Consider the following 15,422-nt stretch of genomic DNA (forward strand, 5'->3'; position numbering starts at 1 on the left):
GAGTCCAGCATCCTTCCCGATGTGAGACAAACGCAGGTGCTCTCCACAAAGCTGCCCCGGGTTAAGACCGACGTGACCCCCTCGACAAATGAGAGTGGGGACAGCCAAGGACGTCAGTGGTACCTCTCGGTGACTCCGCCCACGGCACGGGCCTACTCAGCCTGAGCACCGGGCGCGCGGTAGGAGAGTCGCTCCCTCGTGTTCTCTGCGCGGTTTCCACGCCTGCCGCAAGTCATTTAACCAATGAGAGCGGTGGGCGGCCGCCTAGGGACGCTGCCACTGTCCCTGAGTCTCGGAGAGGTGAGCCAATCAATGGAAACTTGATGGTTGCTACGAAACATTTGAGTTTGGCTCCACCCGCGTTTAGGATTTTGGCCAATGAAAAGCTGTATTTTGGACTGTTGCCACGAAACCGGGGAGATTAGTTCCACCGCCTGAATGTTTCAGCGCCTGCGCAGATTGGGGAAAGTTCTGGAAGAGAGTGGAGCTGCCGCCATTTTGCGAGAAGAGGAGCAGCTGCGGCTGCAGTGCTGCTTTTACTGCTGAGACTGGGAAATAGCTGTGCTTGGTGCCCCCCAACACACCCAAAGGAACGGAGAAAACCGGGACCCCCCTGCGGGGACCCGGAACTGGTGAGAAACCCCGAAACCCGGTCCCCCGCGACGTCACCTGTGCGTGACGTTGCCGCACGGCTCCTCCCCCTGACGTCACGGGCAGAAAATGGCGTCAAGAGCAGATTAGGCGTACTTTTAAAATTAAATTTTTGTGTTTACTTTAATCTGGAGTGTTCGTTACCTAAATGTAGTTAACTGGCGTGATTTGAGGGATCGGCACCCTCTGGCTACATCCTTTACCCATGAAGATGCTGTTTCAAGGATCCCAGTGACTTGGATCCCTTTCCAGGTCCCCGAGCCCTGACGTGTAGGTCTCCCTTATTGGGGAGGGAGCACGTAGGATCGGTTTTCAGCCCCTAGTGCCACCACTCAAAGAGAGAGATGAGGGAATTGAGATTTTTCTCAATCTTCAGTCTCTAGAAGACTCATGTTCGCTATGTTGGCGACTATGAGCTTTTCCCTCTTTCTTTTTTTGACCACACATTGCGTCGCGGTAGAGCAGTATAATGAGGCCACATAGGAGGTTTTAGCACTGGGACAACGGCCCTCGCAAAAATGGTGCCAGTCGGTTACTTATAGGACCATTTTTTAAAGCGTATCCTTGGCTTGTTACACAACACAAGAATGTTTTTATCTTTCTCATTGTTGCTGTTCTTAATTCAGCTGTGTTCGATTTGGAGATGTTTGTGCCCAGCTCAGTGACCAGACCCAGGAGATGGCGCTACCATCATCTCTGGGTCTTGAGCGTTTGGTGAATTCTACCTGAGCTGGGCTGACAGTGGTTCTGCACTCTCCTTTGCTCCTTGAGCAGTGTGACCTTGGGTCTTGGCTGTGCCGTGACAAGGTCCAGGCACTGCCTTGATTGCGGGCCTCTAATGCAGTTTTTGGAGCAGGGATGGAAGAAAGCACTATAGCGTTTTAATGGATGGGATTGAATGGGCCTTGACCCATAAGTTAGGGCATGGAGAGAGTTTGAAAACTACCAACCTGAAAATGCGTAGTATTTGGGACTGTACTGCTTTTAGGACATCTAGAAACGTACATGAAACCCAGTGACATTTCAGGTTTCAAAATGTGCTCATGTTGTATATATGTGTATGCTTAAATAGATTCATTGCTTTGTTTCTGAGTGAAAAGTTGACTCCATACATGGGGGTTCATGTAACAACTTAAGTGAAAGTTTTTATGTGCCCGTTGTTACCCCTGCCCTGTATTAGCACGCAACAAAGAGCAATTCTTGAAATCAGAAGCATTTCATTTGGTGAGGAAAAAACAGATTGTAAAAAATAAAGAGGACCTTTATGACACTTAGAAAATTCTTATAGACTTGGCAGCCAAAAGGACTGAAAGGGACAGAGTTTGAGAAGACCTCAGATCAAGAGTCCGCTCCTCCGTTTTACCTTTGTGACTTTGAGCAGTTCACAAAACCTGTTTTTTCATCTGTGTTGGATCTGATATCTGCCTTTAGCATATATTACCTTTGATTGCTAAATAAGTGAAAGGTGTTATTATTATATGAGATTGAATTAACTGGTTTTTAGACACATCTGTTTGATTTCGGTTTTATTTCCATTTAAGTCTTAGATTTGGCTCCAAGTAATTTTTATTAAGCTCTTTCCAGGAATCTTATCTCTATGACGTGTTTAGCACAGTGTCTAGCAAATATTAGGTACTGTAAATGAGAAGTGTAATGATTACTGCTATTTTTATATTACTTATGTAATTTTAATATTACTCATTTTTATATTACTATATTGTTAAATCATGAAAATAGGCAATAGGGGGCCAGCCCGGTGGCCCAAGCGGTTGGTTAAGTGCGCGCGCTCCGCTGCGGCGGCTGGGGTTCGCTGGTTGGGATCCCGGGCGTGCACCGACGCACTGCTTGGCAAGCGATGCTGTGGCGGCGTCCCATATAAAGTGGAGGAAGATGTCTTCCTCAGCAAAATAAAAAAAAAAAAGAGGAAGATTGGCAGATGTTAGCACAGAGCTGATCTCACAAAAAATAAATAAATAAAAATAAAATAGGCTATAGGCTCTGGGGGCAGCATTGTTGGATGATGCATTAGCTGCTTTAAAGAGCACAAAGCTCTTGTGGATATGGAAAGTCTGATTGTGATTAGAGTTTTTGGATAGAAGTTGTTCAGATCAGTTCATTTTTTTTTTTCTTTTGGTCAGCTTTATTGAGTTATAACTGACATAATAAAACTGTACACATTAAAGTGTACAGTTTGATGGGTTTTGTTTTGTAAACACCCATGAAACCATCACCCTCCAAAGTTTCCTGTGCCCTTTGGTAATCCTTTCCTCCTAGCCCTTCCCTACCTACTTCTTTCCCTAGGGAACTGCTCATCTGCTTTCTGTCACTACAGGTTAGTTTGCATTTCCTAGAATTTTATATAAATGGAATCATACAGTATGTACCCTCTTTTTGTCTTATTTATTTCACTCAGCATAATTATTTTGGGATTCATCCATGCTGTGTATATCAGTAATTTCAGATAAGTGATTTTTGAATAATTTATCCTATTGACTTTGTTTGGTATCTTCTGGTTTTTTTTTTTTTTTTTTTGTGAGGAAGATCAGCCCTGAGCTAACATCCTACACCAATCCACCTCTTTTTTTTCTTTTTTTTGCTGAGGAAGTTTGGTCTTGAGCCAATATCTGTGCCCGTCTTCCTCCACTTTATATGGGAGGCTGCCACGGCATGGGTTAGACAAGCGGGGCATCAGTGCGCGCCCAGGATCCGAACCTGCGAACCCTGGCCCGCGGAAGCGGAGCACACACGCTTAACAGCTGTGCCACCGGGCTGGCCCACCCCCCCCAACCCCCAGTTTTTCTTACTTCATAGACCTGTGGTGGACAGATTTGGGAGATGTGAAAGCCTGGGGGAGGTGAGAAGTCTTACCCTGCCTGCCTAGACAGAAAGGCTTCAAAGAAGGATTAGTTAAGCCTGTCTTAATCATAATCCTTCTGGGTGACCTAAACTCTAGTTGGTATAACATAGAAAATGGTTAATGATAAATCCCCTAATTGTTGGTGTTTGGGTGGGGGTTGTGGGGAAGAGCTTAGGGGGGCAAACCTGCATTATTCTGGTGTTGCTTTGTTTTGCTCCTGATTTTTTACTTTTTTATTGGAAATATGTGCCTGTTTCTATGATTGAAGTTTAAACCAGTTATTCAGAATTTTGAACCGTAGAATGGAGGCCTAGTGTCCATCGTAAAGTGAATAGTAATTTTGAGTACCTACGTTTTCTCCTCACAGGACAGGGTCTGTATTGTATTTTGTCTCTACTTAGATATTCAGTTCCTTCTAGACCCTTGACCTTTTCTAAGCCACAAAGCCCAACTAGTTCAGATCTGTAAGCTGCAAGAATAAACCTAGGGTAAGCAGCAGCCAATAAGATCCCTTTGGAGTTCAAGAAACAGAACTGTAGATCCTGAAGTCTGTTGCTTGGAGGGGGGAGGGAATGTGGGGAGCCAGAAGGGGAGGAACAATATAAATGAGGTTCTTATATATTGATGTCCTCTCCTAGGATCTGCTACGATGGCGTCCGATGACTTTGATATAGTGATTGAGGCCATGCTGGAGGCTCCCTATAAAAAAGAGGAGGTAATATTCCCCACCTCACTCTTGGAATTGGGTTAGTAAGAAAAAGCAGTTGTGGATCATCAGTTACAACATTTTGTAAATCCTCTTTCCCTGCTTATTTACATTTTCTAGAATTTTATGTAAATGTACATAGTATACAGTGGCTATTCATAAAAGGCATTGCCTTTTAGTAAGCCCTGCGGGAGACCCATACTCAAGGGCCATGCCTTCAGAGAAGGCTCCAAAAACTGGGGGTGTGGGGCCACATAATGTCATGGGAAGGAGTGCTTTGCTCATAGCTCTCAATGACACAGAAAGTTGGTGTACCTCAGACCTAACTCATTTCTCGCTCTCGTGGGAAATGTCAGTAGAACAGATGTTGGGTAGCTAAAGTTTTGACGTCAGAATCTGTCACTGTGATCTCTTCTTTTGGGTAGTTTCTTCCCTTCCTCTCTTACTCCCTTTGTTAGGAGATCCAGGTGCTCAAAAACTGGTTAGATAATTGAGAGCTTTGATTTCATGAGCTTTCTTTCATGTCCACTTTTGTTCTTTCTCTGCCCAATGGAATCTGTGTGTCTGCCACCTTGTACCTTGTGACATTTTCCTGGTGAACCCCACAGGATGAGCAGCAAAGGAAAGAGGTTAAAAAGGACAGCCCTAGCAATACCACCAATAGCACCAGCAGCACTGGCAACAGTGGCAATGCTACCAGTGGGAGCAGCGCCAGTGGGGAGGCAAGCAAGTGAGTGTGGCATGAAGGAATGGGTTGGCAACTTGGGGAAGGGAAACAGTGGTATCTTTTGGAGAAACAGCCAGAACGAGGAGGTGGTTGCTCATAAAACTCCTGACTTTGAGGGTTGGCTCCACTGGGTCCTGGGCATAATGGTGACTAGGTTTAATGATCTTCTAGTCTTCACTTTCTAGTTTAGATTTGTGAATCAGTCCTAGCATTGACATATTCCACTTGAATAAGATAGCAAGAAGACCTCTGATTTGGAAATAGCAGCTTTTGGAAATAGCTTTTGCTTGGCTTTGTTGGGGGACATGGCTGCTTCAGCTCCCTAACAGCATTCAGGGCTGTGTCTAAGTTGGTGGTGTGCAGTTGCTGTGAACTACCACCAGATTGTCCTCTGGGCTTTGGTCTTTTACTGCTTTCTGTTTCGCCCTGGGCTTAGTGTCATTCCTTTTCCTTGTGAGAGACCATGAAACCTTCTCAGTAGTAAGAATTTACACTCTCTTTCACAGGAAGAGGAGGAGTCGGAGCCATAGTAAAAGCAGGGACAGAAAGCGCAGGTCAGTCGTTCTGGGGATAAATGGACAGATACCAGGGGAAGCTATACATTAAAGGCCAGAAGAGGTTGGTTTGTTCTTTAACAAACTCATTAGTCATTTCCATCTCCAGTCGTAGTCGAGACCGGGATCGGCATAGGCGGAGAAGCAGTCGGAGCTGGAGTCGAGATCGGCAGCGTCGTCACCGCAGCCGTAGCTGGGATCGTCGACGTAGTAGTGAGTCACGGAGTTGGGACCGGCGTCGTGAGGATCGTGTGCGCTACAGGAGCCCACCACTTGCCCCTGGGTATCGCCTTTTGCTAATAAGATCACCTTTGTATTGTAATCTGAGTAAAATAAGTGCACTGTGATCTCTGCTGGAGGGTGCTTATAACCTGTTGGTAGGCAGGAGATCCGTTACTGGAAGGTCGGTATTGTTCACATGTGAGATGGGGTGCTGGAAGCTAGTTTTCTCATGAGGGAAGACCCAGCATTGGACCAATGTGAATAAAGCTGGGTGACATGATTTTCAGTTTTGTTGTTCTCTGTTCTCTAGGCGTAGGTACGGACAAAGTAAAAGTCCTCATTTCAGAGAGAAGAGCCCAGTCAGGTGAGTGGATAATGAGCACTTTTTTTAGGGATTGTGAGGTATGAATAAAAAGCTGTTTGAGCCAAACTACACAAGTGTGTAATACTTGAGGCCAGCAGGTGAACAGTGACCAAGTATTGAGAAGGGAGGTCTCAGCAAATTGTACTCACTCTTTAGGGAGCCAGTTGATAATTTGAGTCCCGAGGAGCGTGACGCCCGCACAGTTTTCTGTATGCAGTTAGCTGCCCGCATTCGGCCTCGAGACCTGGAGGACTTTTTCTCTGCTGTTGGCAAGGTAACTAGCCCCCTTAGTTTTCTTCTGAGCAGCCCATCTTCTATCCATTCCCCTTTCTGCCCAACTCAGGATTTCCTTTCTTCTCTGGATAGGTTCGTGATGTACGTATCATCTCAGATCGGAACTCACGTCGTTCTAAGGGCATCGCCTATGTGGAATTCTGTGAAATCCAGTCTGTGCCACTGGCCATTGGGCTGACCGGGCAGCGCCTGTTGGGAGTGCCTATCATTGTACAGGCTTCACAGGTGAGCAGGCTAAGAAACTGACATGAAAAGATGGAGTTGAAGGTAGGAGGTGTGGGACATGACCCATTATTTCCTCCTTCCCCAGGCTGAGAAAAACCGACTGGCAGCCATGGCCAACAACCTGCAGAAGGGCAGTGGTGGGCCAATGCGCCTCTATGTGGGCTCCTTGCACTTTAATATCACCGAGGACATGCTCCGGGGCATCTTTGAGCCTTTTGGCAAAGTGAGTAGAAAGTGAGGGAAGCCTCTGAAGGGAATTGGAAAAAGTGAGGAGAGTGAGTATACCTCTCTGTTCTGTCTAACCGTGATTAACCCACTGCCTGCCTCATAACGGGTATGTGGTCCATGCTGGGAGAGTTAGGCTCCATCTCTGTATTCATACTGCTCAGTGGACAAATGAGCCAGGCACCATGAAATCAGATTATGAGATCTAGATTAAGTAAGATTAGTCAGAAAAGGTGTTTTGGAAAGAGAGGGCCTTTGACTCTTTTTAAAAGAAGATTTGGAGAGATGTAATTGGTGGCTAGAAAGTTAGAGAGATTTAGAACAATCTGGGTATGAAAGATCAAAGGTGCGGATTGGCCAAAAGGTATTATTAATTTCTCCCTATTTTACAGATTGATAATATTGTCCTGATGAAGGACTCAGATACGGGCCGCTCTAAAGGTTATGGTTTCATTACGGTGAGTCTGTAGTTTTTAACTTATTAATTTTTGTTTGAGTTTGTCCACTTGTCTGATTTTGCAGCTTAGCTTCATCCTCCTCCTTTAGGAACTGTTTTAAATGACCCATAAACCCTGGTGCCTGAAGCTTGGACTAGCCTTCTGCCCCTTGAGATGAGTGCATTGTTTGAGATCTTGGCTTTGCTCCTACACTCTGTCAGTGGCCCTGGTATGGGGGTGTCCAGGAGTTCGTCCAGCTTCCCTGGTGCTGCATCTTGCTCTTTGGGTAATAGTTATGATTCAAGGCTGCAGCTAAAAGGTTGGGGGCATGAGGGAGGTAAGGTATGGGCTTTTAGAGATGTGCTTTATAGAATTGGTATGTTTTCATGATAGGGGTGGGAATAGGAAGTTATACTTGCTTCTGGTGCTACCCTGTTTGAAGCAGTTTTTCCACTGAGAAGTGTCTTTATATTTAAATACCACTATAGGGAGATTAGTGAGGCCACCTAATAGTGGGCAAGTTTCACCTTTCCCTGACACTCCAACAAAATTGTTTCCAATTCCCATAACTGGTTCTTCCAGCCCCATGTGACTCCAGGCTGAGGACTGGCTGCCAGCCACAAAGTCTGATAGAAGCTAATGTATTCTGGGCTCAATCCAGGCAGCATACACCCCCACAGTTGCCTGCAGGGCAGAGGGGAGGTAGGTTGTGTTCTACCACGGGAATTGCTCACCTCAGAGGTATCCAGTAAAGGCAGGCCAGCCACACCAGCTGCCTAGGAAGTGTCAGTACCACGTGCCAGGCACTAGGGCAGGTAGTGCCAGAGTAAACAAAGCCAGCTGGGGTGCTCATGGTAGCAAGTTCCTTTTCTAGCTCCCTTTGTGACTCAAATGCCGAAAGGCTTCTCTGGGGCCTCTTTGCCCTTGTGTTCCTGCCTTTTGGGGCAACACCCTTGACACTTAAACAGCACACCAAGAATCCTCTTTATGCCAGGCTGCTGCTAGTGCTGCTGATGAAAGGGACTAGAGAGTAGAGGCCCTCTGGTCAGCAGGTCACTGAGTCAGCAGCACTGGGGTGGGGGTGGGGGTGCAGTCTTGCTCACAACACACCAGGGTAGGTTCCTGCGTAAGGCTGGGCCCTGGAGTTCCAGGTTCTTGACTGAGATCTGAAACTTACAAGTCCTAAGGGCGGAAATAAAAGCCCAGGAGCCTTGGCTCTCAGCCTATCTTAATTCCCTTTTATATGCCCATTTGTGAAACAGCCTGTCAGGCTAGGCTCCTGACAGATAATAGACTTTTTGCGTTGTCAGGCTCTTAGGGGAGCTGGAAGATTGAAAAATGATTGCCATTGAGTCAGTTGGAAAAAGACCTTTTCAGAGAACCATTTTGGGGGAATGGGGATCTTAGGCCACATTCCCTGGGAAAGAAAAGTTTGTGCCACAGTGAGCATGCAGTTTTCCTGGGATAGTAGGACTAGTAGTGTTACTGGGGCTTTGAGAGCATGTCTGTGGCCAGGAGGTGACTGACATGGCCTGGGTTTCTTGTAGTTCTCTGACTCCGAGTGTGCCCGGCGGGCCTTGGAACAGTTGAATGGCTTTGAGCTTGCTGGTCGACCTATGAGGGTTGGCCATGTGACTGAGCGACCGGATGGTAACACAGACATCACTTTTCCTGATGGAGACCAGGAGCTGGATCTGGGATCAGCAGGTGGCCGTTTGCAGCTCATGGCCAAATTGGCAGAAGGTAGAGTTTCTCTGCAGAGTGAAGAACATGGGGTTGAATTTTAGGTCAAGGGTTGGGACTTAGCCCCACCTTTTTTTTTCTCTTTTAGGGTCTGGAATCCAGCTGCCAACCACAGCTGCTGCTGCTGCCGCCCAAGCTGCTGCCTTGCAACTGAATGGAGCAGTTCCCTTGGGGGCCCTGAACCCAGCGGCTCTGACTGGTAGACTTTGACTTGGGAAAGGGCAAGAAGGGCCGGGACCTGGAAAGAAGGAATGCTCTGTGTTCACTCACTGTGCCTCTCTTTGTTCCAGCTCTGACTCCGGCTCTGAACCTTGCCTCCCAGGCCATCGCCTCGCAGTGCTTCCAGCTTTCCAGCCTCTTTACCCCCCAGACCATGTGAGTCTCAGGAGCTAGCTCATTTTACTCTTTAGCTCAAGAAATATTTCTTCCTCTGGCTTCCCGTTTACTTCTTCTCCTTGCCACAGGTAAATCAGTGGTGCAGTACACTGCCTCCCTGTGCCTCTGGGTCCTGCCACTCCCTTCTCCACATCTACTCTTCCATGGCCTCTTTTCTTCATTTTGTGGACCACGCCATCCTAAGGGCATGGGCATTGACTCTCGGGGAATTGAGGCCACCCTTAGACACCAAGAAGAACTCCTGCCCATGGCCCTACTGGGAATGGACTCTGCTGAGCAAAGCTGCTGGTCACAGAGAACAGAATCTACACCTACATTGAAGACCTGTTTCTCCATGTACATCGTCTCCCGCGATGACCTTCATTGCCCTTTCCAACCACTTCTTAGTGATTCCTTGATTCCTCTTCTGTTGGGAAGGCCATAGCGCATTAACTGAAGGAACTAATCTCTCTCCTTTTCCTATACCTCTACCCTACAGTCTGTCAAGGAAAACCCTTAAGAGCTCTGGTCCAAGAGGACCCGGGGGGGGTGAACCTTGAGGGTGCTGGCTTGCCATTGCAAGGGCCCTGGAAGAGAGCATGGACATGTGCATTGTGAAGCCTGCCTTAGACCTCAACTTGGGACCAGAACTCCTCCTGTGGGTTCAGCATCTTGCTGGGATGCGTGGGAATGATCTATCCTGCCAGGCATTTTGGATGTCTTAGGGGCATTCAGGAGTTTAGTGAAAGGTGGGGTACCTTTCCAGTATCTTCCGTCTTCCTTTGTGTAGTTGTCCTTCCTTTGGCCCAGGGTGGGAGGATGGCGGGGAGGCTGCTGCTCTCCACCACTTCCTATGTGCCTCTACCGTGGGCTCAACCCCAGCTGTTAAAGCTGCTCCTGGCCCCTAGCTGGGGACATGTGAGCCCTTCTCACTGGATTTTATACCCTTGTGTCTGTGTACATAAATATACATATATATATATATATATATATAAACTTTGTACAAAAGGCAAACCCCGCTATTGGGGTGGCTACTGTCCGTATGTGTGTGGTCTCAGCCGGTTGGTGTGTCTGTCTGATGTTAACCTCTAATGAGCCAAAACCACGAATGGTTCTAGGGATATAAAACATTTGTAATGCCATTGTGTTTTCTTTCCTTTATTTTAGTCTTGTTTTATCTAACTTTCTTTAGAAAGAAAAATGTTGGGAAGGCTCACACCTGGGCAGAGTTCCCCATCTGTATCTGCATGACACTCTTGGCCCCGTGGTTTCCTCCATCTTTCTTCATCTTGACTGTCTCCAAACCTACCTGCCCACTGAACAGACTTCCAGGCTCTTGTCTCTCCACCAGATGGCAGTGTGACAGTAGCGCATTCTGCACCTTCTTCTGGGGCGTTTGATGGTCTTGAAGAGCTTAAGTACCAGAGAAGCAGTCTAGGCTCACCATTCTTACCATTGGCCTCCGTATTGCCTTTGGTCTTTGTAGTAGAAATCCCAGAGATTTGGGCCTCATACCTCAGGGCTCCTTAGGCCGTAAGTCTGCTGTTGGTCCTTGGTCAGTCCCTCAACTCGGGCTTTCCATGTGGCTCTGCCTGGGACAACACAGGCCTGGGACCAACGAATTCCAGGGAGCTGAGTGTTTCAGGAATGGCCCTGCTGAAGGGGAGGCACACCTTCCTTTGCCTGCTTTTAAGGATTATCACAAGGGACCTGGGTCAGAACCTGGCTTACCAGCTAGGGACCAACGAAGAGGAGAAGGTCTGAGGTTCAGGGGCAGGGCTCTGTGGGGCTCCTCCGTTCTTTACTGGTCTCTATGGCAACAGGATGTTAAGACTTCATTGTCATGCTAAAAATATGGATAATTGCTGTTAGATTTTAATTTGTCAGCTCTCAGACTTCTAAGCAGAGTGATGCTTATCGGTGATGTTAGCTTCTAGGGTTGCTTGTAACACTGAAGTATCAAGTACTTGAAGCTGCTTGTGGCATAAAAGGCCACTGGGACCCAGGACTAGCTCTTGATTCTTCTGGGCTGCTGTAGTCTGACCTGCTGCTGCTGCTTTCTTTGCTGCCACCCACACCCCTTCCCTATCCTAGTTTGCTCTCTGCACCTGGGGGAAGGGGAGGAGGATGCATTATTTTTAGGTAGGAGCAGCTGGCAGTGGCCCAGTCTCCCTGCAGTTATTGATTTGACTGCCGATGCATCCTGAGGAGCACAATGTGGCCCATCTTTGTTAGTCATCCTGAGGCTGTGGACCAGGCCTCTGTAGGGCAGTCTCGAACTCCTCTGAACTACAAATGCCTACAGGCCTTGCCCGCGTGCCAGCCTCAGATTGGCCCCCATCTCTACTTGGTGTCCTTATGTTCCTATCCCTAGCTACTTTGGCCTTCCTGCACTTTGATTCCTTCCACCTGAATCCTTCCTTGCTCCCTGTATTTAGTTCCTTATACAGCCTCTTGCTGGGAGAGAGACAATGGTGGAAGTGAGGATACAGCTAAGACAACTTCTACTCTAGTCTTAACCCATATAAGGTGACAGCATCTAGTGGGTGACAAACAGTGTCATTGCGTGTGTGTGACTCAGTGCCTTCTTGTTACTCATCCTTCTATTGGGGGTGGTTGGAGTGGAGAGAAGGGGCCAGTAAACAGCTTCTGGACCCAGCCTAAGGTAAAAGAAACCTCGCTCAACCTCTCCTGCCTGAGCATGGTGGTTAGGGCGGGATAGAGGTGAGACTGTGACCCAGTTCCTTTCCCAGCATAGTTAGAATTGCCCACTGGTCCTCAGTTCTAAACGGGATTTTCACCTGACTTTTGGCTTTATAGCCTGTGCTGTCTTCTCTAAGGCAGTGGTGTTTTTTTAAACTGCTGTGTTCTTGACAGTGGGATTCTGCTTACCTTTTAGGCTCCAACAACCCCCAGACATGAGCTACCAGTAGAAGCAGGGGTTTAACCTTTGAATCTTTAGTCCTGGCACTTGTGATGAAGGGAAATGAATTAAAAACTTGAAGGGAGATATTCTATCACAGCTCCTCTTTGCTCTGTTAAGGGAAGGATCTGGGGATAATCAGGAAGTCAGACTTGGACAGTGAGAAGGGGCGATCCTGGTTCTGAGACGTGAGGTGGTAGGAGAGGGTATAATGATAATTGTTAACATTTACGCAGGATTTGTTGTGGGTTAGGCATTGGTCTAATTACTTTAAATGAATTGTTTAATCCTCCAACGACCCTCTGAGGTAGATTCTTTTATCTTTACTTTGTAAATGAGGAAACTGATACCCAAAGAGGTTAAATAACTTGCACTGTGATTACACAGCCAGTTTGGGATGCCAATGCAGGCAGTCTAGCTTCAGATCCCTTGATCTTAATCTTCACTTGCCTCTCAGCACCCTTGTGGGAGCCAAGGCCTAGGAGTCCTGGGCAAGTGTCACTTTTTCTATCTTATCTCTCTGCCCATAGTTCTCAGTATAGCCGGAGTTTTTCCACTTACATGTCTGCTAATCTTACTCTCCTTGCTCCTCTTCTGCTGTTCAAAATCCTGTCCTTTAAGACTCTGAAGCTTTCCTAGTTGGAGTTGATTTCCCTTTTCAATATTCTTTGTCCTATTATAAGTCTTATTCTGCCTTTATTTAGAGTTCTTTGTAGACTCTTGCTAGATTTTATAGCCTGATGAGGCCAGCCAGAGACATGTCTTTTTCATTATTGCTTTGCTTTGCGCATATTATGTGTCTGTTGAATTGAATTAATCCCTCTGTTCAAATCAGAGCCAGGCTTTCCAAAGGCAGTCCCTTCTAGTCTGCTTTCCCTGGCAGCCTTGTCCATTCCCCCCTCACTCCTCCAAGAGAGGAGGCAGCTTTATTCCTTTTGGTGTTACCATGGTAGCCTGTGATGCTTTCTGTCTGAAGTGCTGCCTGCCATCCTCCAGAGACTGATGTTTCCTTGGCAACCAGGTGAAGTCAATAGTCATGACTGGATACAGGAAAGGAATTCTGGTCTGAGAAACTGTGTGTCTGAATCTTCTGGCTTCAAACATGCCTTCTCCTCCCTTCCAAGTTTTGCACTCTGTATCTAGAACTGATTTGCTCTCAAAGTGTGCCCTTGCTTGAGAGAGCTCTGTGAGTGTGAGGTGAAGCAGACCAACCAACTTAGATCATGTGGGAAGGTGGAGGCAAGGAAAGGGCTAATCACAGATCACTTTTAAAAGTTGGATGAGTTCTGTTAGCTGTCCCAGATGATCCAAAGCCCTTAAGGAGTTGGCTGGAGTTACTGGAGAGCCATTAAGCAGTTATTTTTGAGGGTAGATGGATGAGGTGCCTGAAGACTGGAAAGGAGCCAGTCAGTGCTGGATTTCAGAAAGGGGAAACAATGACCTTGGAAATCAGAGACTTGTCAAGCTCTTGCCATCCAGAAAGGATGGGGAGCTTCAATGAGCTTTCAAGTATTGTGAAGCCTGCTTGTTCAGAATGAGTGGTGCTGAGAATTAGCCTCCTTCTCCCGAAGCCTGGGCCTAACCAAGCCAGGGGACCTCAACCTTGTAGCAGGATGGTCACACTCTGGAGCAACACTACATGGTTCATATCCCTCTTCTGTCACAAACCAGCTGAGTAAGCTTAGGTTTTACTTCTCTAACTCAGACTCCTCATCTGTAAAAACGAAATAATAACAATAGTACGTATCTCAGGGATGTTAAGAGGATTAAATGAAATGATACATGTAGACAGCTTAGAACTTGCTAGCTTGTCATTACTACAGCCATCATTATTCCCATTCCTCTGGATGCCTACACACTTGACTTTGTACCTGGCTTCCTTCTCCTTCCCAACTTAAGAGAATGTTCAAGATTTACAGGGGCATGGGCCGGCCCCATGGCTTAGCAGTTACGTGCGCACACTCCGCTACTGGCGGCCCGGGTTCGGATCCCGGGCGTGCACCGACGCACCGCTTCTCCGGCCATGCTGAGGCTGCGTCCCACATACAGCAACTAGAAGGATGTGCAGCTATGACATACAACTATCCACTGGGGCTTTGGGGGAAAAATAAATAAATAAAATTATTAAAAAAAAAGATTTACAGGGGGAGAAAGAGGGTGGGGCAACGGTGAAAATAAACCTTAATTATTCCTAGGCTAAAATCCCAGGCTCACAAGGTCCCAGGTCACATACAACCAGCCTAGCTTTCAGGAAAACAAATCCCACTGGCCCAGTCTCTTTCTATGCCAGAAACTCTATAATGATATTACAACCAGATGGCTTTGAAAAATCAAGATGAGCACCGCCCCCCCAGATGCCTTCAGGGTGCCTGGTGCTGTTTGCTTTGGCTGGCTGGGGGAAATCCTAGCGCGTTCTCTGTTACAGCCCTTTACTTAGCGTCCCTCCTAACCTCCCCCAAGCATTCCTATAGCACCTGCCTTTGTTGGTCTCTAAACCTGGCCCTATTCTGGCATTTTCCTTTCCGAATAAGTATTTTAAATCAGCACAGGTTCTCTGCCTAAAGACAAGTTATAATTTGAAAAAAAAATGGAAAATTGTGCAGTATAATACCATCACTTATGTTTCTTTTTTTTTTACAATTTTATTTATTTATTTTTTTCCCCCCAAAGCCCCAGTAGATGTATGTTATAGCCGCACGTCCTTCTAGTTGCTGTATGTGGGACGCGGCCTCAGCATGGCCGGAGAAGCAGTGAGTCGGTGTGCGCCTGCGATCCGAACCTGGGCCGCTAGCAGCAGAGCGCGAGCTCTTAACCACTAAGCCACGGGGCCGGCCCTATCACTTATGTTTCAATTGCCAATCTTCCGCTCTTTTCTCCCCAAACAACAGATCCAATAATGGGTTACCTGTGAGTCCTATGAGAGGCACGTTGGACTATGCAGACCACAACTTATTTATTTATTTATTTTTTGTGTGGAAGATCAGCCCTGAGCTAACATCCATGCTAATCCTCCTCTTTTTGCTGAGGAAGACTGGCTCTGAGCTAACATCTATTGCCAATCCTCCTCCTTTTTTTCCCCAAAGCCCCAGTGGATAGTTGTATGTCATAGTTGCACATCC

The 15,422-nt window shown here is 47.0% G+C and overlaps 1 protein-coding gene across 4 annotated transcripts; it reads left to right on the top strand.

The window, feature by feature from the left end:
* Positions 1-221: 221 nt before the first annotated feature.
* Positions 222-10,522, top strand: RBM23 (RNA binding motif protein 23). Of its 4 annotated transcripts, XM_087423807.1 has the most exons (14): positions 224-632; positions 4,147-4,223; positions 4,823-4,944; positions 5,448-5,495; positions 5,605-5,778; positions 6,028-6,081; positions 6,238-6,355; positions 6,448-6,600; positions 6,686-6,823; positions 7,218-7,283; positions 8,810-9,005; positions 9,094-9,204; positions 9,296-9,380; positions 9,470-10,522. In XM_087423807.1, the coding sequence occupies exons 2-14, from the start codon at positions 4,158-4,160 to the stop codon at positions 9,471-9,473; spliced, it is 1,335 nt and encodes a 444-aa protein (XP_087279933.1). In that variant the 5' UTR covers positions 224-632; positions 4,147-4,157; the 3' UTR covers positions 9,474-10,522. The 4 variants fall into 4 exon arrangements, with proteins under 4 accessions (XP_087279948.1, XP_087279943.1, XP_087279940.1 ...); XM_087423817.1 differs by lacking the exon at positions 5,448-5,495 and having other exon boundaries at positions 223-632; XM_087423814.1 differs by lacking the exon at positions 9,470-10,522 and having other exon boundaries at positions 223-632; positions 9,296-9,384.
* The last annotated feature ends 4,900 nt before the right edge of the window (positions 10,523-15,422 follow it).

Source organism: Ceratotherium simum, chromosome 3 (assembly GCF_057802395.1).
Source record: "Ceratotherium simum simum isolate JZ-2026a chromosome 3, ASM5780239v1, whole genome shotgun sequence".
Taxonomy (NCBI): domain Eukaryota; kingdom Metazoa; phylum Chordata; class Mammalia; order Perissodactyla; family Rhinocerotidae; genus Ceratotherium; species Ceratotherium simum.

Coding starts and splice junctions, on each gene's coding strand:
- RBM23 (XM_087423814.1), top strand. CDS start 4,158: ATGGCGTCCGATGACTTTGATATAGTGATTGAGGCCATGCTGGAGGCT. Junction 6,824..7,217: donor TCTTTGAGCCTTTTGGCAAA/GTGAGTAGAAAG, acceptor CCTATTTTACAG/ATTGATAATATTGTCCTGAT. Junction 9,205..9,295: donor GAACCCAGCGGCTCTGACTG/GTAGACTTTGAC, acceptor TCTTTGTTCCAG/CTCTGACTCCGGCTCTGAAC.